Raw genomic sequence first — 27,670 nt, forward strand, 5'->3', positions numbered from 1 at the left:
AAAATAACTTTTAGGCTATTAAATTTCAATATTTGTATACGAATGATTTCAGACATACACTTGGAGCGGGCTTCTACTAACAGTAAGATATACTTAATATGAACTCTCACCGATATAAAACTGTTTTGTTATGTTACTTGTTTTTTCTAGATATTGGATTGTTGCATGTAATTAAGAATATTGTTATTGGAAATTCAACAATGGGTAGTCTTAGTATTAAAATAAATTAAAAAAAATAAAATATGCGTAACTAGAAAACAACATAATTAAATGATAAAAATTGTGTTTATTTATGCACATTTGTTAGTGTTTTAAATCAAATATTTTACTATAAAAACTAAGTGGAATATTACTTACAGACAAAACTGATTTTACCTTTTTAAAACTAATCCAATCTTAGTACTAGTATTTTATACAACTCTGCACATTATTACTTTTAAACATATTTGTCTATAATGTTCACTTAATGTAATAGGTAAACAATAAAACCATTTATATTTTTTCAAACCATGCATATAATTATTCTACTTAAATCTCCTTCTTCTATTTTTTAAAAGTTATTCTAATGAACAAAACCTAATATCATCAATTGATCATTTTAGAAGAAATTGCTTTCATGTTGGCTGTACCAGGTAATCATTTTTAAAACTTATATTGAACAAAGTTTCTAAAAGCTGTTTCATAATTGTTCAATTTATAATATTTTTGTTTTAATTTAAGAATTAGCTACCCCTGGATACTTAGAAGGTAACCGTGTGTCTATATTCCATATTGTATTGCTTAAATAGTTTAATCAGAATGGTGTTTATATTTATAATACAAAATATATTATTCATAAAGTTATAGTACAATATATTTCTATCATAAGAAAATATTTACATTATACTTATATATTTTTTTTAATTTTAGGAGACAAATGGGACCAGGTTTTTTTACAAACAGAAATAATTCGTTCCACATGTAATTATAAAATTGTTTATCAATTTTCTCGAACAATTTTCAAAGTTTTTAATTACTAACTTGACAACAATTTTAATAATTCAATTACAATTCAAGAGTGTTATACTAAAAATATAAAAAAAAACGAATTTTTATTTATTGTTTGATTTATTTATTTCTTATATTTTGTTACAGATCAGCCTGTACCAACTATAGATGACAACGAAGGTGAGAACACATTTATTCATTGGTTCTAAATAGATCTTAAAAAATAATTTATTATGCGAAATTTATATAAGTTAACTGACATTTATTTTTCGATTTATTTTTGAAATAAAAAACAGTTTAGTAGTGAAAAGAAATGATCATTAAAAACATTTATCATTTGAATAATCGAATAATGTTATTCGAAAAAATTATTTCAAATTATTTGTTTGTATTTTTATACATATTATAGTTTTTTTTTAAATTATATTATTTATAATTGAAAATTTTGAATCAATAGTTTTCAATTTATTAAAAATTAAATTTAGATGGGAGTAACGGTGGAGTGTACAGATTATCTACATGAATTACTAAATCACACTTCATTTTCCATACTAAATTTTAAACTTTAATGAGATTAAAACTGTTTACTTAAAACTAGTTATCGGTCTGTCAAAAGTTTCAACAAATTATTTAAATATAAAAAGTTAATGAAATGTATACATTACCATTTAAGTTTCATAAGCTGATAAAGCGCTAGAAAATACTAAAAAAAGGTAAAAAAAAATGAGTACATATTATCAAATGTTCTAATATAACATAATTATGTTTTCAAAAAAAAAAAACATAACAAAATTAGAATTATTTTGAGAGTAATCTAGTGTACAGTGTTAAAATAATAATCCGGTTTACTTAAATTGTCATCAGATACCTACTCATTGTTTATTCATTCAAACTTGTACTTGGTTACCTGGAAAACTATTATATTGCAAATGTGATTTTTCCTTTTTTTGGAGTTTTCCATATTTATAAATTAATTTTTTAATTATTTTATATTGTCAGCTATATCTCACACTGTAGACCTATTTTTGCCTCGTTTTTACACTCATGTCATAAAACTACGCCCAAAAGAGTAAAAATTAAAAAAAAATTTTCCCTACCATAAAACACATAGTTGTCATTACAATTCTTTTATCAATATTTGTACTTTTACAAACTCGTATCGAAAGGTGTCTGTTCGAAAGTATTTTATCACTTTCAGCTATAATTAATACTGTCGAATTATGACTTCAACGACCCAATAACCTCCGTCTCCATTGTATTGCCCATTTTGTTTTGCTTTTTTTTTTTTTGTTAACAACTTAATATTGCAGGTTTTGAAGATCTTGTATCGTCTCATTATAACATTGATAAGACAGTTGAAAATATCGTTAGCCTCGCAGACTATGGTAAATATTAATATATGCGTGTAATGGTTCTCTTTATATTTGTAATTATATTTGAATGTTAATTTATCACACTCAATTAAAATAAACCTACCCTCACCGCCCTAAAAAATTGAGTCTCCTCTTTGCCCCAACAAACTGGGCTGGCTTTTTTGATCTTTTATTTTATCGACGAAAATGTAATTCATTAATTTTTGCAGGTTTTATAATGGGAATTCTCGGAAGTGACAGAAGATTTATTTTAAAAGATGCTACAAAAGATTTAATCTTTGCATTATATTGTAAGTATTTATAATTGCTTTGTAATACACAAATTTATACTATTAAGTATATAAATTTATAAATTTTGTAACACTATACAGTTTGTATGTATAGTAAAATAGTAATAGGAATGGAAGTTCGGTATTTGAATAAAACAACCCAAGTAAATAAACTGATTAACACACGACTATCGATAAACACATATAATTATTACAATAATAGATTACAATATTATTACATAGAGTATAATAACAGTGTGATATACTACATAGTATTCAATTACAATTCATAAGTAATACATAATAATTAATATCATAGGACCATTTTTATTACAGTACCACACAAATTAAGTTTTTTGTGAGCATAGAACTCTCATAACACAAAGGATACATATTATGCCAAGACACGCCTTATCCTAACATACAGTTATTGGTAACATTATGATAACACCTTTTTTTGTCAATTTATTTCCCAAAGCCCTTTTATGTCCATCACTTAGGCGATGAGTTTTTACTTAATTTATTACAAAAGATAATTTAAGAAAAACCGTTCACAACATTATAACAATAATATAACCAACATAATTTCTAAACAATTAAACTAGTATTAATGGTTCTAAATTTCGAATAAAAACAATTCTGAAACAGACTACTGTTCCTTTTTTTATATACATTTTATTTAATGAATTACAGGTTATAAATTACAAGGTGTTAGATCATGTTCGCTCATTTCAAAATGATTGACTGAGAGTAACATGGCTGTACAATACATTTTCCTGTGTATTTCAAATGCATTGCTATAAATTGTTTCATACACATGTATTAGCTGTTATGTCATGAATAATAAATACTATAAGTAATTGGGTATCTAATTGTAATAAAGTTTTGAAAAGATATTTTTTATTTTTTTAAGATGGAGCTGTACCAGAAATTGACACTTTTGCCAAGTTTTGCCGTATATTAGGTTTATTCAAAAATATAAATTTCCCAACTTCAATTATATTAACTGCCGATGTGGACGATAATGATACTTGCACTATAACAGACTCAAAAGGAGGAATTAGCAAATACAGATTGGTCGATGACATACTTTGTGAAGTACAAGTCGATCAAGTTGATAATGTAATAGAATCATTTACTTTTCAGTTCATCAATTGGTAAGATCAGAATGCTAGACCAACAGTCGAAGTTAAAACACAATAAATAATGTATAATATTAATTGCGTTAAAAAATTAAACAACTTGGATATTACTACAGTTTCTATTTTATTTCAGTTATATTTTATTACTGCACTAAAATCCAAATAACTTGAATGTGTGTTATAATAAATGGTTTTGTTCTCTATTATAATCAAATTTCATATTTTTTGATTGACCTACCTATATTAAATATGAATCTAAACACTTTTTAACTAAACTAAAAAATGGCCAAACACAATCGAAAAATGATGAAATTACAAAAACATTTAATTGGTTTCTGCACCATTGGTTAACCTAATAATTAGGCAAGTACCTAAGTATGGTATTTATCATCTTGAACTTGATGTCATAATAAAATATATCAATGACGCCTTCAGTTTTACTACTAATGGTAGTCTTTTAGTAATTTTTTTAGTTTTATCGTAAACATACCAAAAAGTTATAAAATCACACACGAGTTGAAACTATTTTTTTATTGGAGCACATTATTCAGTAAGTATAATTAAGGCTTCCTCGGTGAGTGCTTAGACACACCAACTAAGATATACAAATGAGAACTCTTCTGTAAATTTTTAATAAAATATATCAAAACTTACTTAATTTACTTATATATGTATACTAGTACTTTTGACAAGGAATCTTGTAGGGATATACATTTATTCCAAGTAGGGAATTTCATTCTGAAAATAATAGATACTCTAGACCATGTGGGCAGTTACAACCAACATGACATTCTACACCTGGGAAAAAATAAAATGTTGGTATAAATATAATTGTTATTGCAAAACGTTTCCTTGACTCCTATGAAGTATTTTATACCATAAGGAAAAACAACATTTATTATTATTGTGGGTACACAATACACCCACTTACACGAATTATTAATTGTTATTAATCCGATATAGTTTTGTCTTTAGTAGATACTTATAATATTAATTGCTTATATTTTTCTTTGACACGAGGAAAATAAGTTTGCGGCCTTTCTTTAAAACTTTATTTTAATGAGATGAGCGTGTAAAAATGTAATAGAAAGAGTAGCTCCAAAATGTTGTTGCAATTAGTTCACTAAATAAAATGAGTAAAATAACCACGGTGTAAATAATTTGTGTAACATTTTTATAGACACCATTTAAAAAAAAATAAGGTAAAATTTATAAAATATTTTGTTAAACCTATGATTTGGCGCCTAGAGAATATGAGGACTTGACGGCTTTGGGTCCTAATGTGGAGTTGTTTTTAGGTTTTATAAGAAATAAATAGGCTAGAGCGTGACAGCTATTTGTAATAATAATATTATGACAAGTAGGAGTCTGAGTATTTAATGAAATAACAAAAATCTATTGATTTTTATACTGTAACTAATGAAAAATAGAATAATGTACATTTTAATATTATAGAATATTGCATATTTTTGGAAAATGGCTTGGATTTAAAATAACAGGATATCACAAGTCGGTTGCATATTGGTTGGACGATACATGAGGAAAACTTATGTGCTAAGTGTTAGTAAACCCCAATTTTGACATGTGCTGTTATCATTATAACAGACCTCTGCACTTGTATCCACAAACGCGGATTATTTATTAGATTCGTTTCGTGAAATAGATAATTAATTACTTTTTAAATACAATTTGAATCATTAAATCATAATACATTTAAGATATTAGATTTTATTCCCGTGACACTTTTGGCACTACGAATGTGTACAATATTTAGTCAATGTGTTATTATGTCTTCGTTATTGGTAAACTCTTGGGTAGTTAAAATATATTTATTTTAAAAACTACAACAAAAATCGATTTTAAGACTTGATTAACCATTATTAATTAATAATTCGATCGGGAATAATAAACAGGCGGACAAAACTGTGGACTAAATGCTCTAAATCTTAACCAATGATAAATAAAATAAATTTTTTATAGTTTTTCACTTATAATTAAATTATTATTAACTTAATTAATTATTGCTTATGGCGTATGCTAAACAAATAGTAAACCATAGTTTACATTTTTTTATTATTATGAAGAAAAATTATTTTTATAAACCATAAATTATGTAGGTACAATATTTTATCGATAAAATGGCACAGGTGCACAAGAAAATTATTAAAATTGTGTAATGCAAACATTATTTTAAAAGCGATTGTAATAATTAATAACACAAAATAAAAATGATTAAATTTCGCTACAGACTAATGCAAATATGTTTTTACAAGAAAATGTGTTTGAATATCTCAAGATAAATTAAAATTTTACCAGGTTTTGGCCACGTTATAGATCTATTGCGAAGCGCAAGAAGAACACTTCAACGTAGATACTTATCTAACTAATATTATAATTCATACTTGTCTTATAAAATCCAACATAAATATTGTAAGTACATACACTTTTTCTTTGGTTTTTCTATTTTTTTCCATTTTTATCTAGGCCTTCAATATCATATTAGCTACTGGGCCACTTTTATTACTTATTAAATATTACATAAATTGTATATAAATAATAATCCGTGAGATGACAAGTTAAATAATGTTAATACGTTTCTTTCAAAACCTTTTAAAGTTTCTCTTCCTTCTAGGGGAACAGATTAATGATAGAAAACTTATGTAAAATTAATCAGCTATATATAGCGGTAGTCATAGGTATAAATTACGATTAGAGAAGTAATGTGCAAGCGAGTTCTCTATGGTAATGTGAATAAATCACGATATAAATTTCAATGGTTGAGAGCGTCTTATTTAGTTTTACACAGCAGGCAAGGAAACCTAGTTGCGCCACTGCTGAGTGCCCCAACTATTATTTTCTTGAAGCTACCATTTTCATTTGCATTCTCCTATCCTATCGTTTGTACCTTTACAACAACTATTTTCGGAGTTCTGGTTATCATTCAAGGGAAAAGGAGTTCAGTAATTAGTAATGTACGATGGATATGAAATAAAACATGATAAACAGTAAAAAATAAAAACACATGAATAGTAAATAAAAAACTATTAGGCTACACAACGAAGCTAATGACTAACTGACGTCTGTGTCTAAAATAAAAAGCGTTTAACTGTATTATTTTTCACAGTCAAAATGATGAAACTCCACTGCTTATTAATATCGACTGCCATCGTACAAGTTTTGGCCTCTCTGAGTTTCAGTAACTATTTAATTTATACACGTACGTACACAAAGTAGTTCATCAAAATGTAATAATTGATTTTTTGCTACAGGAGATTATAAGCGGGCAGTTTTTAACGCAAGTCAGTAAAATTGTTTTTTTTTTTTAAATAACCTTTATGTTATTAAATTTTACAATTTTTATACATATGATTTATTTTATGTATTACAGACAGACACTTGGAGCGGGCTATTACTAACAGTAAGATATACTTAATATGAACACACCGATATCAAATTGTTTTGCCATGTTCGTCTGAATTATAAATCAAAAACTATAATTTCTCAAATCTGTCAACATTAAGTATATACGAGGGATATAATATTAGTATTTCAAATATACGTTATTTATTAAAACCAAATTATTTTTATTTTTACTCGAAACATCAGTTTCTACAATTTACGTAGAGCATTACACGGCTATAGGCGGTGACTATTTAACCTATCATGTTGCTTAGTGTAGATCAATAGAACTCACTTAAAGCATAGCGTAATCTTATTCTGATCTATATCTATGAGTATTACAGTTTAATAGAAACTTTAATTATAGCTCAAACTATTATTTGTTTTTTCTAGATATTGGGTTGATGCAAGTAGTTACAAACATTGTTCTTGGAGATTCAACAATAGGTATTTAAAGTAATAAAATAATTTTGAAAAAACAAGGTATGGATTGCTAATAGAAAACATATATGAAAGTGTTATAAAAATTGTAACAACGGTTTATCTTTTTGCGAATTTATTAGTGTTTTAAATCAAATATTTTACTATAAAACCTAAATGGAATATTTCAAGCAAACAAAACTTATTTTACCAACCGTAATACTCGTATGTTATACTACTCGCCACTTTTAATTTAGACATTATTTACTCGATGTAATAGGTATACAATAAAATCATTTACAAATCTCTTGAATAAATAATACATATGTTTGTTATACTATAATCTTCATCTTCTAGTTTTTTATAGCTCTTCTATTAACATAAAATCTAATATCATCAATTTAAAATTTCAGAAGAAATTGTTTTATTGTTGGCTGTACCGGGTAATAATTTTTTTAAATATTTTTTGGACGATGTTCCTCATAGCTGTTTGATAAAAATTAAATATATAGTATTTTCGTTTCAATTTCAGAATTAGCTACACCTAGATTCTTAGACGGTAATCATGCTCATATATTCCATATGTTTATTGCTTAAATTGTCTAATCAGAGTAGTAAATACATTTATAATACATATTAAGATCATTCATATATCTTGATTTACATCATAAGAAAATGAGTACATTATATTTGTTGTTTTTAAATTTAGGAGACAAATGTGACCAGACTTTTTTACAAGCAAAAATAGCCCATTTCACATGTAATTATAAACTTTATCAATTTTCAAAATTAAATTTTACTCAGTTTTGAATTGGCATTGTCAATAATTTACATATTCCACTTGAAGTGCGAAGATGGTAAACAAGGCGGGGTCTAAGGGGCCGATAATCTCCCTGGTTAGACCCAGAGTGCGGGATTTTATTAAAGACTTGATGATCATTTGAAATATTGTTTAAATTGTTTTGCTATATTTTCCATTTAAATATTGGTCCAAGGAATCTTCGTTTTAGATTGGCTGTTATAGATAAAATGTAAAAAAAAATGATTTTTATTTGATGTATGATAATTTAATTTCTACATTTTTGTTACAGTTCAGCCTGTGCCAATTATAGATAACGAAGCAAGTAATAACGCATTCATTTAATATTCGTAAATATACCTTAGAGCTTAAATTAATATTCGAAATTTATGTTAAAAGTGTTAATTGACATTTTTCAATTGATTTCCGTAGTTAAAAAAACAGACAGGTGTTTCCCTTTTTTGGGGATTTTCTAGATTTTTAAAAACATTTTTTAAGTATTTTATATTGTCAGCTATAGCTCACACTATAGTTCTACGTTTTCATTCAACACTAATGTCATAAAACTACGCCCAAAGGAGTAAAAATAAAAATAAAACATTTTCCCTACCTTAAAGAACATAATTGTTATCATTACAATAATTCTTTTATCGATAATTGTACTTCTACTAATACAAACTCGGACCAAAGCGTTTATTTGAAAGTAGTTTTATCACTTAGCCTAAAATAAATAGTGTCGAATTATGACCTCAACGCCCCATTAAACTCAGTCTCCACTAAGCCCAGACTTCTTTGTTTTGTTTTTCTTTTTAGTTACCAAATAGTTTTTTTTTACAGATTTTGGCGATATGGTATTGGCATATCTTGGAGTTAATAAAAGATCGTTGATTGGAGAACCTAGAAAATTGTTCCTCCGTGCAAGTAAATATTAATATATGCGTATAATGGTTTTCTTCTTATTTGCAGTTATGCCATTTTATTATGTACTATTTAAATGAAAAATGTATAATAAGTTTTTTTAATAACTACCGAATAAACTGTACGCGAGACTATAGAGTAGACCCATAAAAAGTATAATTAAAACTAGAGATTGCAGAATATCGAATACTTACGGTCTGGCACTAAGAACCGTTAAGTTTTAAGTTTAGACCTTCACTCCAAGAGGTTAAGCGATTGAGATTTACTTGTACTTACAGTCAGATATAGAAACAATACACTTCATCAGTCTCGTGTCGTTTGCAAAGACGAGTAATTTGGAATGCAATAACACAGAAGGCACACTATTAACCAATATAGAAAAAAGAAGAGGTGACAAAATAGCGCCATAAATAACACCAGACGACGGTGTTGAGACTACTGCTTTAGTAGCGAGGTACATCATTAATGGGAACCATTGTAAGAGTATCATTATTCAATCGATTATTCCGGGGAAAATTATGAAAAATTTAAAACAGGATTAAAACGATAAAACAGACACGATTAAAACCAGTCTCGACTCTATAAATTTAATTACGTTTAATTACATTTCTTAGATAAGAGATTAGAGGAAAATCGCGGAAGTTAGTAAGATATAAAGAAGTATTAAGATTTGCAAATAAGATAATCTAATGTCAAATGTATTAGAGATAATATTATTACATAGAAAGAATCCACGAAAGCCAAAAACTTTGGGAATAAAAGGGAAACGTATGCTAGTAGTCAAAGATTAAGATAAACCAGAATCATCATTAAACCAGGATGTTTCCGGAGTTAAAATCACCACAACATAAGAAAGACAATTTGTATACTGCACAAAGAATTAACGGACTCGGCATAAGAATGATACTTCATATCAAGAGGACTATTAAAAGAGAGGCAAACACCATTTACATATATTAAATGTAATTTAGTCCAGATCAAATTAAACAAGAACGTGTTGGACATTATTGACATTTGAACTCTTCACGAAAGGCACGCAATAGTACACATTCCCTATGAGTTTTTCCGAATTAGTTTAAGTTCAAGTATAACAATAGGGGTATTTTTCCTTGTAGAATTAAAAGCCAAAAGAACACCATTAACCTCTCTTTTATTATTGAAGATTTATTTCCATAGGTCAAACGATTGATTAATATGTCGAATTACTTTGCAATCGCTGACAGCAAAATAGACGACTTTAATAGTCTAGAGGCTAAATTATTATTCTTGTCGTATGAGATCCTAGAAATTACATCATATAAAGTTGATTTAGGAATACCGCGGATAATTAGGTTTGACCAGTCCAGTTCTCGATCAGGAAATTTATGTAAAGCTGTGATACAGCAGCAGAAGAAGATTAAGTCAAAATTGGATCACGGGAATCAAGATTGACTAATCTATCTTTTAAAGACATACGTTCACTCCGTAATCTAACATTCTCCTTTTGTACGCTATTGATTTGACATAGTAATGAAGTAAGTCTGTTATTAACCTTATCAAATTGTCAAAATTGTGATTGACTCAAATTGTTACATTGGTCAGTCGTTTTATATTGCTCTTTGGACAAGGACGACATTGCACGCATTAGATAAACCAAAGAGGTTGAAGAAGGATCATAGGAACTTTTAACAAAACAAGAAAATCCCCGAACGTGTTTTCATAGGTGAACGCCTAAATGAATTAACAGAACTTACATTAATTTATGAGAAAAAAAACGCAAAAGAGAGCAAAGTATACCTCTGAGAAAAATCACAAAATTATTGTATATTTATTATTTGGTATTTTATCCAAATTTTCATGGTATATACTGTATTTTTTAGAAGTACTATAAACGTTGGCACACCAAAAAAATATCAAAAACTCATACCCCAAGGAGGGGTGGACATTTTTCTTTATTTCAATTGTTTTAGGTCTGAAAATAAGACAGAAGTTTTCTTGTTGATGTTTAAACAACATCTGTAGTAAAAACTTTTCACACTTTTACCGTTGGTAAAGTTCAAGTAGATACGTGAGTGTAAATCTATAGTCAACAGGTATCTGTTAAATAGTTTATTACCTGTGAAGTTCATTGCGATTCATGGAAAACAATGACGACAAATGATTGTAGACAGACCATCAACGTCGTACACATCCCTTAATGGAAATGTAATTTTAGGAAAATTATTGTCATTAAAATAATTTTATCGAAATTTGTACTCCTATCATTACTTTCTCGCGTCGAAATTTTGATTTGATAATTAATTCATCATTTTCAGTTATAACAAATAACTAAATATACCCCGACACCACTGAACTGGTATTTTTATTCTTATATTTTGTTATTAACATTGTATTTCGTTAATTATTGCAGGTAATTTATTGCCATATCTTGGAACCGCTAGAAGATGTACTATGAAACTTGTTACAATACAATTGTTCACTGCAATATTTCGTAAATATTAATATAGAATAATAATGATTTTTTTTCTATAATTATGTCTCTTTGATTACTATTATAATGATGAATTTATATTTCTTTTTCAATAACATTATTTTAATATTAATAAAAAATAGTAATAATGATAAAAATATTCAATTACAATATTATATATAATACATAATATCATAGATTCATTTAAATTACGGTAGTAATGCACGATACTATTTTTTTTTTAATGTATTTCAATAAATGAAGAGTGTTACAGAGTGTTTGATTATATTCCCTCATTTATAAATTTTTGACTAAAAAACATGGCTGTATAATACGATAACCTGTATATTCTAAGTACATCTCACTAATTGATTTTATACATATATATATAGGGTGATTCTTTTATCATGAACCAGACAATATCTCACTAGGTTTAATTGATAATTGAACTTTTTTTTTCATATTGTTTTTATACAATGTGATTTCAGTTTTTCATAATTTTGTTTTTGTTATTACCCCCCTCCCAAGTTAGATTTTTTGATAGCAACTTTTGAAACTTAAACGGTAACGTATATCTTTTATTACCTTTTTAAATAGAGAATAATGTATTACAAATTTTGACTGGTCGATAACCAGTTTTAGATAACTATTTTTGAAGTTATAATAGTTTAAAAGGTAGGATGAGAGGGTAAGTGTGGTTCGCGCAGATAACAATAATACTACACTCCACTTCCCCTCTCATGTTAACTTTTAAAATCTTATAACTTCAAAAATAGTTATCCGGAACTGGTTATCGACCAGTCAAAATTTGTAATACATTATTCTCTATTTAAAAATGTAATAAAAGATATACGTTACCGTTTAAGTTTCAAAAGTTGCTATCAAAAATTCTAAGTTGGAAGGAGGGAAAAACAAAAAAAAATTCAATTATTAATTAAGTGAGATATTGACTGGTTCGTGATAAAAGAATCACCCTGTATTAGCTGTTGTTTATTGTACATTAATGTCTAGTAGTAATTAGTAATCTAAGTTTAGCAAATTTATTAAGTGATATTTTTTTGTTTTTAAGGTGGAGAAGCTCCAGATTACGACAATTTTGGCAAGATATGTTCTCTAATATGTTTATACAGAAGTATAAGACACCCAGTTAGAATTATAAGACATGCCAATGTTGACGATAATGGTGTTTGTAATATCAGAGATAGAACCAGAGTGATTAAACAATACAAATTCGTCAACAATGATTATTATGAAGTACGTACAAACGCTGATCAAGATATTACACTAAAAGCATTACTTCGCGACCAGGTGACTGAATGGGCAGCAGAGGGAATTGTTCCATAAGGTGTAATATTTAATACATAAAATTAATTGACAATTTGGTTATAACTGCGTTTGTACTTATATTTAAATACTCAGTTAATTGTCACTGTATTTTAAAATAAACAGATTTGTTCTAGATTATAAACACATTTGGGACTTATTGATTCATTTGTCTATATTGATGTTTGATAGTTTTCAACGTAAACAGATTTGATTCAGAGCGCCAGAGCTAATATTAAGTACGCCTTAAAAAAGACTTAAATCAAAACAAAAACCACAATCAAAAAATTATTCTGAATTATTTTTTTGTTATTAATTTCTATAGAGAATAAAAAATGTTTTCAGAAAGCTGAGATTATTTTTTGATAAAAAATTGATTTATATTTTTTTTTTATGGCCGAAGATAAAATTAAAATATGATAAAAAGAAGTGTCAAGAAAATAACTAAAACAACTATTTACGACCACGGCCACTTACTATGTTACTAAGCTATTCTTAGGGTCGTAGAAAAATTAATACAAAAAAAAATACAGAATAAATACAAAATAATCGTTATGACTTGTATGTTTAAAAATTAATTTTAGACTAACATTATTTGTAACTTTTATGGTCCGAATCCGATATAATGTAATTATTCAAGCTCTAATAGTATTAAAATGTACAGGATGCTTCGTAATAATGCCGTCTAAAACTCAAGCAAGCGAATGGTTTTGTTTATAATAACTATACAGAATCTGTGCATATTGGTTTGCATATTATTTGTATGTAGTATAACGGTATTTTACAAATTTTACTTACAGTTGTTATATTTAATACTATAGGTTATAAGAAACGTGTAAACATGAAAAAATATTTAATAACAATTGGTTTTTATCTCGCTATTTAGTTTATTTGTATCAACCTTTAGTTACAAATTACTCAGGGGCTTAAGGGTAATAAAGTGTTAGTGTTAAAAAGGACATCAGTCGAAATTGTGGATCAAATGCCATGTATTTTATTTATCACTAAGCAAAGTACATTCCTTTTAGTGTTTTACTTATAAATTGCATTCATAATTCCGTATTATAACGTGTGCTAAAAAAATAGTAAACCATAGTTACTATAATTTACAAGCGATTGTAAGAAATATAATTAAAGAAAAAAAGTTCAAATTTTTCTACAGTCTAATGCAAATATGTTATCACATGACTATTTGTACACCTAAAAAAAAAACTGATTTTACAGTTTTGGTCGACATACACCATTATTGACAAGTTACAAGGACAACATTTTAACACAGATAGTTACACGATTTGATAGAATTCATACTTGTATTATAAATTCTATATTTGTATGTATTTGGGAAAAAAATACTATCTAACAAAAATATTGTAAGTACACTTTTCATTATTTTTTTAACTTTTTTATTTTTGTATCTAGACCGGCAGAAACATATGAACACAAGGCTACTTTTATTAGTTATTTACAAAAATGTTATAACAAAGGTATGTCATTGAGTCAAAAATTTAAAAATGTTAGCCCGGTCCCGATCAAGAAGAATGACTTGAACATTAAAACCATATTTTTCTACCCAATACAACGACATGCTATAACTTCTCGACATATAGTCGAATAATTTTTAAAATTGTGTAGAATTTTATTTTGTTAAAACACTTGCAGATACACACTAATAAACTAAGAATAGGTGTTCGGGCATTATCTCGACCACAGCCACTCCACACCACCGTAGTGCCCATCAACACCCACTGCACCGTACTACTTTCACTAATAATTTTGTTGATACCGCGCCACCGTACCGTGCTGCATTTTGGCTAACGCTTTACCGTTTTTTTTTGTTGTTTCTTTTGGCCATTCTTAAACTGGACCGTTTATTAACACCGTATTTTATTAATATTGTTTTTACGTTGTTATTTCACCGTCGTCTGAAATCAACCGTCTGAATAGTAGTTTGTTATAATAATTAATTTCCGTGTTGGATTTTTTTAAAACCCTCTATACAGTCCTTCAAAATACCGAACATTATTTGGTCCTTCAGAACCTAGGATCTGCAAATCTTAAGTGATTGAGACTAGTAAAGAGCAGTTATAATTAATATAAGTTAGAGACACAATTATGTTTCTTCTCGGTTATGTACAGCTTTTTTTAATATTATAAAGTGATTGTCTCAATTTTGTTTGTTCAGCATTGAAAGAAAATTATTTATCGAGTTAAATTATACAAATTTATTAAGTGATTCTAAATAATTGGTTTGTTCATCGCTGCTTGTGAGTTATAATTATTTTAATTGTTACCGTTTATTTTTTAATAATAAGTACTGCGCCGTTCGGTTTTTTTATTAAGTTGTACTTTGGATCGTGAAGAGTTGTATTGGTTTTAAAAGTTTGAGTTTATTATTCACCGGCTGTACTTACTCCGTCCCGCGAAGGCAACGTGCATCCGCACTTTCCTTTCGATAATACACGCCAATTCTATAGATTATATAAATTATTATTGTTATAGTAAAATATTGTTTGCCTTGAGAATACCCTGATTTTCAAAATAAAAATAAATAGAAAAAGAGTGTTTTTCCGACTCGTTATAAACTTTATTACAAGAACCATTGAAGCTCATAAGTAATTTAATGTTAACGGACGAAAACTATGAGTTGGCTTTATTACAATTTACCGCGCGATATTCCAACCGTCGGGTGATAGCCGAAAGTTATCTAGATCAACTATTTAGTGCGCCAAAAGCATTATTTGGGGACGGCGGTTCCATCAGGAGATTACTGAATGTGGTGATCATATCAACTGGAGCATTACAAAATCTATCCTATGCTGTCGATCAATAGGACCCAATCATTTTACATTTGTTACAAAAAAAAGTTGGATCAACAGCTTAGGTCGCAATGGGAGTTGTTAGTGGATCCAACGGTATCAGAGTTCTTCCTTTAAGTTATCACAGAGAGGTGTGTCACGCTTTTAGGGTTAAAGGGCGAAAAATGCTCAGATACTGTGCAGGCGTTGTCTGGAACTGAAGTTTCGGCGGTGAGAGGCAGAGTGAATGTGGAGATACGTCCAGTCGACCAACAGTATCCTACGTTCAGTGTGGAAGTTTTGGTTTTAACACATATTACGAGCTCAGTCCTTAGAGAGCTGGCCAGTAGGTAAGACCTTATTTGTTTATAGTTATTTTTTGTCTAAATAATAGTTAAATAGGATAATATAATAAAATAGTAGTATAATAAGTAATTTCCGTGTTGAATTTGTTAAAATCCTCTATAAAGTCCTTCAAAATACTGAACACTCTCAAAGGAATCATGGTCACTTTTTAGTTAAATTGTATGGGCAAGAATATTTTAATATATTTTTAAATTTAGTTTTATTTATGTCGCTCGTGTATATTTGATAACCAATACCAGCTCCAATACTTTATATAATCTATACTCTAATTCGAACGTCCCAAAAATCGAATATTGTAAAAAATAACAAGTGTGTTTATAATTGTAAGCGATGATGTTTATTATAAAATGCATCGATATAATTATAAATTTGGATAAAAGTGTAGTTTTACAAAAATATTTTAAAATAATTACAATAGTACTGTTTAGTTTTTAATAAGTTACTCTTTTTATTCCCGGTCTAACTTATCATAACTGAAATGCAACTGTGTATTTTTTAACATAAACTTGATTGATCTTTTCATCCTAAGTATCAACTCCATAGCTAGTATATGATTTAACACTTCTGTCTACAGCAGTTAGCCGACAACTATAATCTTCCTTGCAAAACTTAGCGTTTATTATATATGATCTTGGGTTTTCTATACTTTTGACCATTCCTTTTAAGCGACACATCCTTAAATAGTAGCTGAACTCTGAATCTCGCGAATCTTAAACATAAAAAAATATTTTTTTTTAAATTGTGTAAAATTTAGCTACTACTTTTCTCATTGGACAAAGCACAGCTGCTAAATAATAAATAAATAAATATTATGTATTATGTTAGTTTCGTATATAACACTTATATTATTTTGTTTTTAAATGTGTGTTGCTGTGGTATGTGTGGTGGTTAGGTAAGGTACACAGTTACAAAAATATAATATTATAATAAACTCAACCAAATGCGTTCTGGGAGCTTAACAGGTTTAAATTCTTGGCCACTTGATTTCCGCAGAGGGAATTTAGTCCGAACCCAGAAAAAATTAAAGCGATAAAAAATTATCCAAGACCGACGACGGTCGAACAGCTACGGCGTTTTTTAGCTATGATGAATTTTTATAGACGCTTTATCGCTGGCGCTTCACAAACTCAAGCACCTCTTAATGAATATTTAGAAAATGAAAAAAAAATGACAAACGTGTGATGAACTGGTCTCCAGTAGCACAGTAGCAATTAGTGTTTTTGAAAAATGCAAAACCGATTTATCCGAAAATACCCTTCTTTCATTACCGAAAGAAAGCAGCGAAATATCGTTAATGGTCGACGTGTCTGGCACGGCAATTTTCAACCCCTTAAATTATAACAATTTAGCAACATCTCGGAATTCCCTCAATGAACTTCCTACATTATTAAAAACAGAAAATACATCGTTAAAACTCGCACATATTATTGTACCAACTACTAACGTAAAAATATTTTGCAATACATCCACGACAAATTAAAGGCCCTATTTAACAAAGCCGTTTAGAAACAAGTATTCAATAATTGACACGGTCTATACTTTTCGTTTGGCCATCGTTAAAAAAAGACTGTACTGAATGGACAAAAAAACGTGTATTGCATGCCAAAAATCAAAAGTACAACGCCATACAATGAGCCCGATAGGCACCTTCCCTTTGCCAAGTGTACGTTTCTCTCATTTGAATATTGACTTGATCAGGGCTCTCGTTATGTCTGAAGGCAATACATACTGCTTAACAGTAGTAGGCCGTTTTTCCCGTTGGCCGGATGCCTTTCCAATACCCGACATTAAAACGAAAACTGTCATTCGAGCACTATTCGCTGGAAGGATTGCACATCACGGCACCCCAGACTATTTTATCACCGATCAAGGCAGAGAATTCGAGTCTACAGCATTTAACAATTTTGCTGCAGCATTATGCGCTAAACGGATTTGTACGATGGCTTACCATCCGGCGGCAAATGGATTGGTCGAATGTCTACACCGGCTCTTAAAAGCAGCGATTAGGGCACACGAAAAGAACGTTGGGTAGAAGTCCTCCCTTTAATCCTGTTAGGTTTTCGGGCAAGCATCAAAGAAGACTTGGGTGTAACCCCAGCAGAGATGGTCTATGGACCATTCTATTACTTGTTACTTGTCCTCGTTGCGCACATAGCTACAGTATGTATATGTGTAAATGAATTATTATAGAAAAATAAAAGATTTTACAAATAAATTATTTTTATTTATTTGTATTGTGTCATCCAACGTAAGACACTCAACAACTTAATATTCCAATTCTGTATTAGTTACGATGCGGAGCTGAGAGGCTATTGATTTTACTAAGATGTAATGTGATCTTTAATTTAGATCATGCCAATATTTCTAAGGACACCTATTTAGAGAAATCTTGAACGGTTGTTGAATCTATTTTATTTTTTGTTTTGGAGTTACTATTGGTAAAATATTATATTTTCAAGTAAAAATCCCGGTATGCACAGTTGAAATACTGTAGGTGTCAATTTTTATTATCAATAATATTACCGTCGTAATTATCGAAATCATTCAGCAGCTCTTCTAGTTTTTCATTTGCAAACATACCTATACAAATAATGTCTATAGAGTAAAAACAAAGTAGTAAACAAAAAACCTCTCATAAGGGACACATGTTAAAAACGATATATGTATATATATATATGTGATACACACTTTACTAAGTATTGTATCGTGTTGTTAAGTATATAACTAGTTTTTAACTGCGAAGTACCATTAACACAAGTAAAATTAGTCAAATATGATCATTATATAATGAAAAAGAGTTCAGTACATTAGGAAGTGGAGACGGGGAGGTAACAGGTCTACAACAATAATTAATATAAATGAAAGTGGCATAACCATTATTTTTAAATAAATGCATCGATAATTGTCTGTGGACACTGGATCTCACTTAAATACCTGCCTCCCTACTGTGCTGGTTTATACTGAGTTTGGTTTGTACTGTACTGGTTTGTATTGATCTTGGTTTGAATTTACTATCCATAGATTCGCATCGAATGTTTTTAAAAATGGTTCGGGCGAATATTGAATGTCTTGATTAGGTTAACCGATGACAAATAAATTTTAAAATACCTTTCAAATGGTATATTTTGACTTTAACTTTTGTGTCTCAAAGCATTTATGAAAACCGATTAACTCATCAACAACACAGTCAAAAAACACACAAGTAATAACACTTTTTGAGATGTTTTTCCTACTGCTCAAATAAAAAAAAAACTAATATCTAATAATACAAAATTTTTTTAAATTTGATGTCGGTCAAAGTGATTTGTTCGACCCATTTTTTAGTAACGGTCAAAATATTTACCTTCATTTTTAGTTGCATAGTCAAATAATGATCGAACAGCTTTTCCAGTTTCAGATCTTCTCTCAGTTCCAAGTTCGGACAACTCATTAAAATCTGCAAAAATCAATAAAAAATTGTATTGATAATAAATATATATATATATAAATAAAAAATTATAATAGCATGTGATAAAGTTTTTAAAAAAATTATAATAATTTAAATTTTTGGAAAACCTGACATCGAAAAAAAAAACCCTTCTATATTTAAAAAACCGAGAACTTAATTATCATTATTAAAGAACGTTTAACTTAAGAATAACACATAACCATTGAAGTCTAACTTAGTCGATGAGAGGTAAATTAGTAAATTAAGGCGTGATAAGTTTGGTATTGTGAGAGCTTTATGAAGGAAGTTTTAGCTTGGTTGCGGTGCTGAAAGGTTATTGGTTTTAAAACTATGTGGTATTTTGTGTGCACTGTAACTTGTTTAATACTGGACAATTGAGTAGCAACTCTATAAGCCACAAATTTTATCTAGCTGATACTTTGGGAGGGGAGGGTAAAAATTAAAAAAATTCACTCCTTAACCCTTAAAATATGGAAAAACAAAAAAAAACGATACGAGTTTTTAATTATTAACTTTTACTAGCTTTAATTTCGAGAAAAAGGGTACAAATATTTTTCTGGTTGAATAAACGATTTTTGATTTTTCAACTTGTTCTGCGGCACGGATACTGGAAACATACATTTATTCTTTACAATTATTATTTAGACACAGATAATGTCACTGTATGAACTTAGTTCTTCCCAGACACTTAAAATAATATAACTAGGTCAATGTGAGAGATGGTGTTTTTGTTTTGGATGTATTTCTTGTTGGTGCATCGGTGTGTGACTAACGGGTAACTGTTTAAACAAGCACACAAAACACGTCAAAATATATGTTTTCTTCTCATTTCAACAAATAATATAACTTAAAACGTGATTTCAATGAGTTTCCGTATAGGGAAGTATACATATAATTATTTAGAATAGTAATAACATGGATAAAACCATATCATTTTTTCGAAAGGTTTTGAATGAACATACAAAAAATAAATAGTAAAATTAATAACGACCGGATGTGGTAGATTCTTTGATACCAATAATTGCAGCATTATGGATAAAAATAAAATGTACAACAAAAACAATTGGTTTTTTCGTTCTTCGTTCTTACCGAATTTCCCGTGACCTAGTAAATAGTATTTTAGTATTCTGTGTTTTTTAGCCTTAATTTTTGGACCTTTTAGTCGAACATCGGTCAAGAGTTAGAACTCATATGTATTCATAACATATTGAACAGATAAAAAATTAGGAGCTCTAGAGTTTGTAGTTTGTCAACGTTTATCGATAGTACTATAATTGAAGAATATTCCATACAAATTTATAATTCATTCGACTATTTTTTTTAAAAATGATTATGTTCTGCATTTTTAAATTGAATAATATGTACATTTTTGGGTGTTATTTATGAATTTTGAAGAATATGAAATGAGTAAGAAAAGGGCTAAAAAACAATATTGAATGAAAATTCGTTCGGACATTTGGAATTAATAGTGTCAACCTTATCCATTGCTCAAGCATCTAGTTAAAATTTAAAAAAAAATCAATTTAGTGATGAAAGAGCATAAAAAAAAAACTTAACAACAATATATTATATCAATTATTGCTAGTGACTAAAAATATTTAACCAGAATTTAAAATGCTATCTATCTCAAAAAAAAATGTGAAAAGGAAGTTGTCCGATAAAGTAACTTTACAAGTTCTAGCAATTATTTTTTTAATTTTAGCACACTTTGTTATGTTGATGTATTTACGTACACCTTTAGCATGATAATATTATAATTTATTTTTTTACGATGACAAAAAAATAATAGCATAAATCGATATTATTAAAATAAACGCTTTTTAATAATATTTTTTTTTACTTTTAGAAAAGAATACAACAAGTAGATAAGAACGAGAAAATTATGTTGTAAAATATCAATGATAATTAAAAAAAAAAATACAAGTTAGTTCAAAATGTTTTAAACAAATCTTTTAAGAAACAAGAAAAATGTTCAAAAAAATTCGAAAAAATTACAAGTAATATTATTTGAAAAATAATCTACTTAAATATTTATATATTTTTATCTTTGATCTTGAGATAAAATGGTATTAGTAATTGTATTTACAGTTGTGTGTTTTTTAATGTATAAAGATAGTTTATAAAATTAGAAATCATACCTGAATAACTCATCACTTGCTCTTGAGTATAAGGAGGTACTGAAAAAATTTCAAAATAATTTCATTATATTGTTTATTTATACTGAATCTGTTTGACACGGGTTAATATTCAGAAACAGCTATGAAATTTTGAGAATATTTTTTTTCATCATAAAAAACCAAAAAAATATGTGAAATAAAAAACTCGTAAGCAAGTCTAAAATAACGGCCACCCTAATATATATGTATATAGCTATCTAATATATATGATATATTATATACATATGTTAACTAAGACAATTACATAAATGCTTGATTACTTTGGTTTTCAATATCAGGCTCAGGAACAGCTGTAATACAAATATATAAAATAATTGTATAGTGAATAAAAATAAGTTGTTATAATTGCTCTTTAATGAACATAAAATATAGATAAGTATCCTGAATGGTTTGAATTATGTTTCGAAAAATCATCAAAACTTTAAGCATAAAAAATATAACTTTATGACATTTAATTAACTAATATTAAATTTTAACATATTTGTTTAGAACAAAATAATTATTATTTATGACAAATTTTTTTACAGATTTGCATCTGAGTTATTGTATTATTTTTAGGTAAACAATTCCTGAAGGTTATTAACTCCCCAACTTCTATATATTTCGCCCCTCATTAGGTTTTAAAGGGTTTTTATTAAAATTATGTAATAACCCTACTTAGAACGGTGAAATACAAATATACTATTTACGAAAATATTTTATAATAATTTGCGATTATAAAGTATCAAATGTATAATATTTGTCAAACAATGACTAAAAGCCATTACAAATAAATGTGGCACACAAATTTTGACAATTATACAAGGCATTTCTAAATTGCAGAGGAATGAAAAAGTAAAATAATTGAATAAAGCATTACTTTGGTTTTGAACATTAGGCACAGGAAGAGCTGTAACAAAAATATAAAATATTGAATTATTTTAGGTACAGTTACCATAAAACAGTTCTTATAATTCATGTAAACTAGCGATTAATGTTTTAAACTATCTCATAAGCGATCATCATTTTTTAGCAAAAAACATAAATGGATTTATGACTATGTCTCGAAATTGTATCATTTTTGTTTCCAACAAATAATTACAATTTTTTTAATTAATTGCATACAAATTTTAAGTTAGATATTTACATATGGCGTTGATTATTTCTCTTTGCATATCAGTCTGGTGTTTTATGCATTCTAAAATGTATAAAAAAAAATGTAATACACATATATTTTTAAAATAGAAATCAACATGTATGTAACATACATGTTAACAAGTATGTATAAATGTATAGCTGTTAACATATATACATACATAAAATCTCTTTAAAGTATCATAAATATAAAGTTTATAAATGTAATTACGCCACAGGTTTCCAGTGTTTGCATATTCTGAAACAAATATATTTCATACTTGATCATTATCAAAAAAACTACGAGAAGCTACTTCTATAAATGATTAGCAATATTATTACCCGGAACAAACAGCATAAAAGCAATTTTTTCTGAAATGACAATAACATAAATTGATAAATTATAAAAATATATATGTATATTTTTTTATTCTATTATAGATGCAATAAGTAGTTAAAGTTAGAAAAATCAAAAGTATTATTAATTCAGGACAAATTTGCAATGTGCATGGTTCCAGTAGAAAGATCTATAATAATTACTTAAGGTTTTAAAATGGTGACATTAGTATTGTTCTATAAAATAATTCTATTTAAATTTAAAGTAAAATTTAGGAAATACATGACTGACAAATTAGCAATGAGATACAAAATTATTCCAATTTTTGTATCACTTTCAAATAATGTTTTTCCACATTTTTTGTATACTATTATACGGTTATGATTACCCATTGACGCATTTCCACAAAGAATATTTGTAATAACAGTTTTCAACCCATCTAGGAAAAAATAAAATATAATGTTTTGAGGCATAAATATGTATTATTTAAAAATATATAAATCTTCACAATAAGAGTACACCGTGCAGGACTTCTACTTTAAGTATTTATATGAAATACTTGATTTTTATAAAAAGATGTATTTACATAGTGCTTAAAAGACTGGCTTTACACATTGCGTCTCCTCTTACAGATTATAAAAAAAATTATTTTATAATTTATAAATAATTTTAAATCAAGCAACGATAATAAAACAGCTTCATATCAGTATATTAACTGTGTATATTCATTACTTCTATGGGCACATTATTCTCAAAATTATCATACATATTTTGTAAGTCCGTTGTAAATTATTTCACAATAACGTTTGCTATTTTTTTATGTATATGTTAACTTGAAATAAATCTTACCTCCTGCAAGCTTAATGTGTTTATCTATAATAAGTTAATGTATAAAAATTGTAAAAATTAAAAACTGACGTATTTATTTTGTATGAAAAAATATTACTGACTTGTAATGTCCACTTCTCTTATGTAGTCCGCTGTAAAAAAATTGTGTTAAATATTATAAATTTGTTTATAATAAAATTTAGAGTATGTATCACTAATGAATTAGCATTGAGGTAAATAGTTATTTCGATTTTAATATCATTTTCACGAATTGTTTTTTACTAGCCATCTTTATCTCTACTTTTTTTAAATTTTATATCTATATTTACCCATTGATGGATTTCCATAAACAATACTTGTTATAACAGTCTGAAATTTATCTAGAAAAAACATTGAAATGGTTTGAGGTATAGAAATGTATTATTTAAATATAAAATCATAAAAAATGTATAGATCTTTACAACAAGGATAAACTACTACTATTTAAGCGTTGACCATGAAACAACACTAAACTTAGGTTAAACCACCACTGCCTATAGCTAAGCGTGCTCTAAGTAAATTACTGAAGCTGCTATTTTAAGTATATATTTAAGTGATTTGATTTTCGGTAATAAAGTATATTATACACGGTTCTTGAGCACTGACACTATACGATGCGCACGCACATAAACTATACAGTATACACATTATAGAAATTATTAGTTTTAATTAATTAATCAGGCCAAGGTGACTACCCGTACATAATTTTATAGCAACGCATTGTTAATTTTAAGCATAACTTACCTGCTACAGCTTGCTCAATGTGTTTATCTGTAATACACAATTGAATACATTTGTATGTACAAAAATAGTAAAAATTAAATAGTCTAAAGCTGTTTGTGTGAAAAAATGTTTTACTGACTTCTAAAAATAGACGTCTTTATGGAGTCCACTGAAAAATAAACGTTAATCTTGAATTTCTTAGAACTTTAATTACCTTGAGTAGCTACTAGGTACATGTAAATAAGATATAATTACCTATATTAACTGCCAAAATATTTACAAATGTATACGATATTAAAACACAGTAAATTTGCATTTTTATCTGAAATATATAGTAATAAGCCTTTAATCGTTTTGTATTAAACATAATGGCTAAATAGCTATATTAGCTACGATGTGTGGATGGGAAGGTTTTAGTTTTATATAATAACTTAACTATTGGCCGGTTGTCGTTATAGAGCAAGTCAATACTAGGTGATCAATTTAATGTAAGAAATTGATTTTCCCTTACGATAATAGCAATTATGTCGTTTTTCTACTTGGAGACACTAGTTAATTTTATTTAAAAATATTAGACAATATTCGAGCTTTTACCATTTTAATTTATTTCCAGTGCTCTATGAGCTTAAAATTTAAAACGTTAATTAAATATATACTATAATAATGGTTTAGTACTTTAATAATATAAATAAATATGTTTTCAAAAAGGAAACCGCAATAATTCAATTTTTTTTTCGTAATAACGAGAGTCTTACAAAAATTTATCACCTGTAGATGAGATATCATACCTGAAATATACTTTAAAAGGCAAATAATAAAAAATGTAAGTCTTCATATTATTATCGAGAAAAACATTTTAAAAACGTATTCAAGTAGTCAAAATACTTATAATACGGTAGTTGATATTCTTCAGTTATAATATCATCGGTATACAATGCAAAAAATGATGACATTCATTGTGGGACTACAATATATAAACATTTTTTCTGCTGATTCAAAATCAGTGATAAGAGACCCCCTAAAGATAGTAAATACATTAAGCCCAATAAAGTAGCTCTTAGGTTCGGTTCTAAGCTATAGACGTGCTAAATGATAAATTGGCGTACAATTTTTTTAGTATAGTATTTATGAAATTGGCCGAGTGGTAAAATTTACCCTATGTCTGTATAAAATATATGTACTAAATGTGTACTTACAACATTCGAAGATGGATGAAGATAAATTTGATCGACTTGTCAAACTAGCTGTAACAAAGTGATTTTCTTGCGACTTGCCCGTGGGATTCTATGCCGACCGAAAAATATGTAAAATGCCAATATATTTTGCAGTATGCAAATATATTGTAGTGTTTATGGATTTTGTGATCACGTCTACACTACTGCGTACCAAAATTAAATAACAAAACATAAAAACAAGGTGTATCATACCTCCTACGTTGAGTAAATAAACACAATGAAAAATATCAAGTCGCGTTTTTATGATGCATTTGCGCTTATACTATTAAAAGACTGAGTGTCACGAGACACGTGATTTAAGTTTAAAAAATCTGATCATTTTTTTTTCTGTATAGTACAAAAAGAGCGACGTTATTCTATATCGAATACTTTAACTGTTTTTAAATTTGTTCTGTAGTATGAAAGCCCAGTCGCTCAGTGGTCGAGACGGGGTACCAATACTAAAACGGCCGGTTCAATCATTAACACAGATCTAATATATTTTTTCCAAATGGCTTGCTTGCGGATTTTAATTCTGTAAATTTGTTGTACAAAAGCCTTTAGTTCACGACCACGTTACTGTCGTATACAGTATTAACTCGATACGCACAACGTGATACCTTTTAAAGATGTTATACTAGGATCCTTTAAAGTTGATCAAAGCCAATGCCCAGCCGTTTAAACCTTCCGGAACTATACTTCAGCCAGACGACTAACCCACACTAAGTAGTAATCGACCAGACGCCTAATACGGGTTTAATCGTAATTAGGGACTATATTCAATTATACCTAGTGCAAGATTAATGACTATTTCCGTAAAAGGTTGTCCTAGCACACGTTATTTAAAAGGTAAACTTTAACACTTAAAAATGAGACACTTAAGGTAACGTTAATAAATAAATACGCAAGTCGAAAATATACTTTAAAAATAAAGTATAATGGCACAAAACAACAGTCGATACAATAAGTTCTCCGCCTAGTTAATGCTAAGCGGAGAGACCTTCCCCGGGCCAAGCCCAAGAGAGTCCTCCTGACATCATAATTTGTACGGCTTTAAATAATAGAAATAAATATAATTCTCGCTGTATAAACATTTTAACTGTTTGCCATTTGGCCTAGATACATTGCTTAGTTTCATAATTGTATTATAATAATAATAATAATAAAACTATTTTCCCTCGCTCCTACTACATTACCTAATGACTAATAATTATGATATCGAAATGGAATTTTCACAGAACAGTTGTAATTTGAGTGTTCTTTTTTATAATATACTTAAAAAAAAAATGTTCAAAATTTTAAGTAGATAAAAATTAAAAACAAATTTCAAATTATATGAATTTCATTAATTACGTATGCCGGCTCAAGGTCAAAATTTAAAAAAATTCATAATTTATTTGAACTTTTCTGTTTGCAATGTATAAGTATCTTCAAAGTTTGGTGTAGCTCTAAAAAAAGAAAAGTGTAAAATTCAAGTTCTTACAACTCTAGTGAAAAAAAGTCTCTATTACCAAACTTTTACCATACAGAAATATGATGTAAAAAAAATTA

General features: G+C 28.0%; 3 protein-coding genes across 4 annotated transcripts; 2 read left to right on the forward strand and 1 right to left on the reverse strand.

The window, feature by feature from the left end:
- Positions 1-607: 607 nt before the first annotated feature.
- On the forward strand, positions 608-3,790 carry LOC126835730 (uncharacterized). The gene is made up of 7 exons (XM_050568500.1): positions 608-632; positions 721-747; positions 910-960; positions 1,135-1,167; positions 2,298-2,372; positions 2,570-2,650; positions 3,543-3,790. Exons 1-7 carry the CDS (start codon positions 617-619, stop codon positions 3,788-3,790), a joined length of 531 nt encoding a protein of 176 aa, XP_050424457.1. The 5' UTR covers positions 608-616.
- A 2,246-nt stretch (positions 3,791-6,036) lies between these two features.
- On the forward strand, positions 6,037-13,100 carry LOC126835735 (uncharacterized). The gene is made up of 12 exons (XM_050568515.1): positions 6,037-6,201; positions 6,896-6,967; positions 7,041-7,070; positions 7,160-7,189; positions 7,564-7,617; positions 8,004-8,033; positions 8,123-8,149; positions 8,300-8,350; positions 8,682-8,714; positions 9,227-9,310; positions 11,697-11,777; positions 12,826-13,100. The coding sequence occupies exons 2-12, from the start codon at positions 6,901-6,903 to the stop codon at positions 13,098-13,100; spliced, it is 762 nt and encodes a 253-aa protein (XP_050424472.1). The 5' UTR covers positions 6,037-6,201; positions 6,896-6,900.
- A 3,496-nt stretch (positions 13,101-16,596) lies between these two features.
- Positions 16,597-26,278, reverse strand: LOC126833826 (uncharacterized). 2 transcript variants are annotated; one of them, XM_050565396.1, is made up of 17 exons: positions 26,102-26,278; positions 25,161-25,227; positions 25,045-25,074; positions 24,927-24,953; positions 24,473-24,523; positions 24,266-24,295; positions 24,165-24,188; positions 23,704-23,754; positions 23,321-23,350; positions 23,211-23,237; positions 22,992-23,042; positions 22,725-22,754; positions 22,126-22,155; positions 21,827-21,865; positions 19,584-19,676; positions 18,764-18,820; positions 16,597-16,949 (listed from the first exon to the last, which is right to left on the reverse strand). In XM_050565396.1, the coding sequence occupies exons 2-17, from the start codon at positions 25,219-25,221 to the stop codon at positions 16,765-16,767; spliced, it is 816 nt and encodes a 271-aa protein (XP_050421353.1). In that variant the 5' UTR covers positions 25,222-25,227; positions 26,102-26,278; the 3' UTR covers positions 16,597-16,764. The 2 variants fall into 2 exon arrangements, with proteins under 2 accessions (XP_050421353.1, XP_050421344.1); XM_050565387.1 differs by having other exon boundaries at positions 18,764-18,835.
- Positions 26,279-27,670: the final 1,392 nt, after the last annotated feature.

This window comes from Adelges cooleyi, unplaced genomic scaffold (assembly GCF_023614345.1).
Source record: "Adelges cooleyi isolate 19-005CV unplaced genomic scaffold, UGA_ACOO_1.1 ACOO_flye_CR_arks_rails_tigmint_CR_PRNA_1, whole genome shotgun sequence".
Taxonomy (NCBI): domain Eukaryota; kingdom Metazoa; phylum Arthropoda; class Insecta; order Hemiptera; family Adelgidae; genus Adelges; species Adelges cooleyi.

Coding starts and splice junctions, on each gene's coding strand:
- LOC126835730 (XM_050568500.1), top strand. Junction 748..909: donor TACCCCTGGATACTTAGAAG/GTAACCGTGTGT, acceptor TTTTAATTTTAG/GAGACAAATGGGACCAGGTT. Junction 1,168..2,297: donor AACTATAGATGACAACGAAG/GTGAGAACACAT, acceptor TTAATATTGCAG/GTTTTGAAGATCTTGTATCG.
- LOC126835735 (XM_050568515.1), top strand. CDS start 6,901: ATGATGAAACTCCACTGCTTATTAATATCGACTGCCATCGTACAAGTT. Junction 7,190..7,563: donor GGAGCGGGCTATTACTAACA/GTAAGATATACT, acceptor TGTTTTTTCTAG/ATATTGGGTTGATGCAAGTA. Junction 7,618..8,003: donor TCTTGGAGATTCAACAATAG/GTATTTAAAGTA, acceptor TTAAAATTTCAG/AAGAAATTGTTTTATTGTTG.
- LOC126833826 (XM_050565387.1), bottom strand. CDS start 25,221: ATGCAAATTTACTGTGTTTTAATATCGTATACATTTGTAAATATTTTG. Junction 19,677..21,826: donor GCAAGTGATGAGTTATTCAG/GTATGATTTCTA, acceptor TGATTTTTGCAG/ATTTTAATGAGTTGTCCGAA. Junction 18,836..19,583: donor CTATGCAACTAAAAATGAAG/GTAAATATTTTG, acceptor TTTACTCTATAG/ACATTATTTGTATAGGTATG.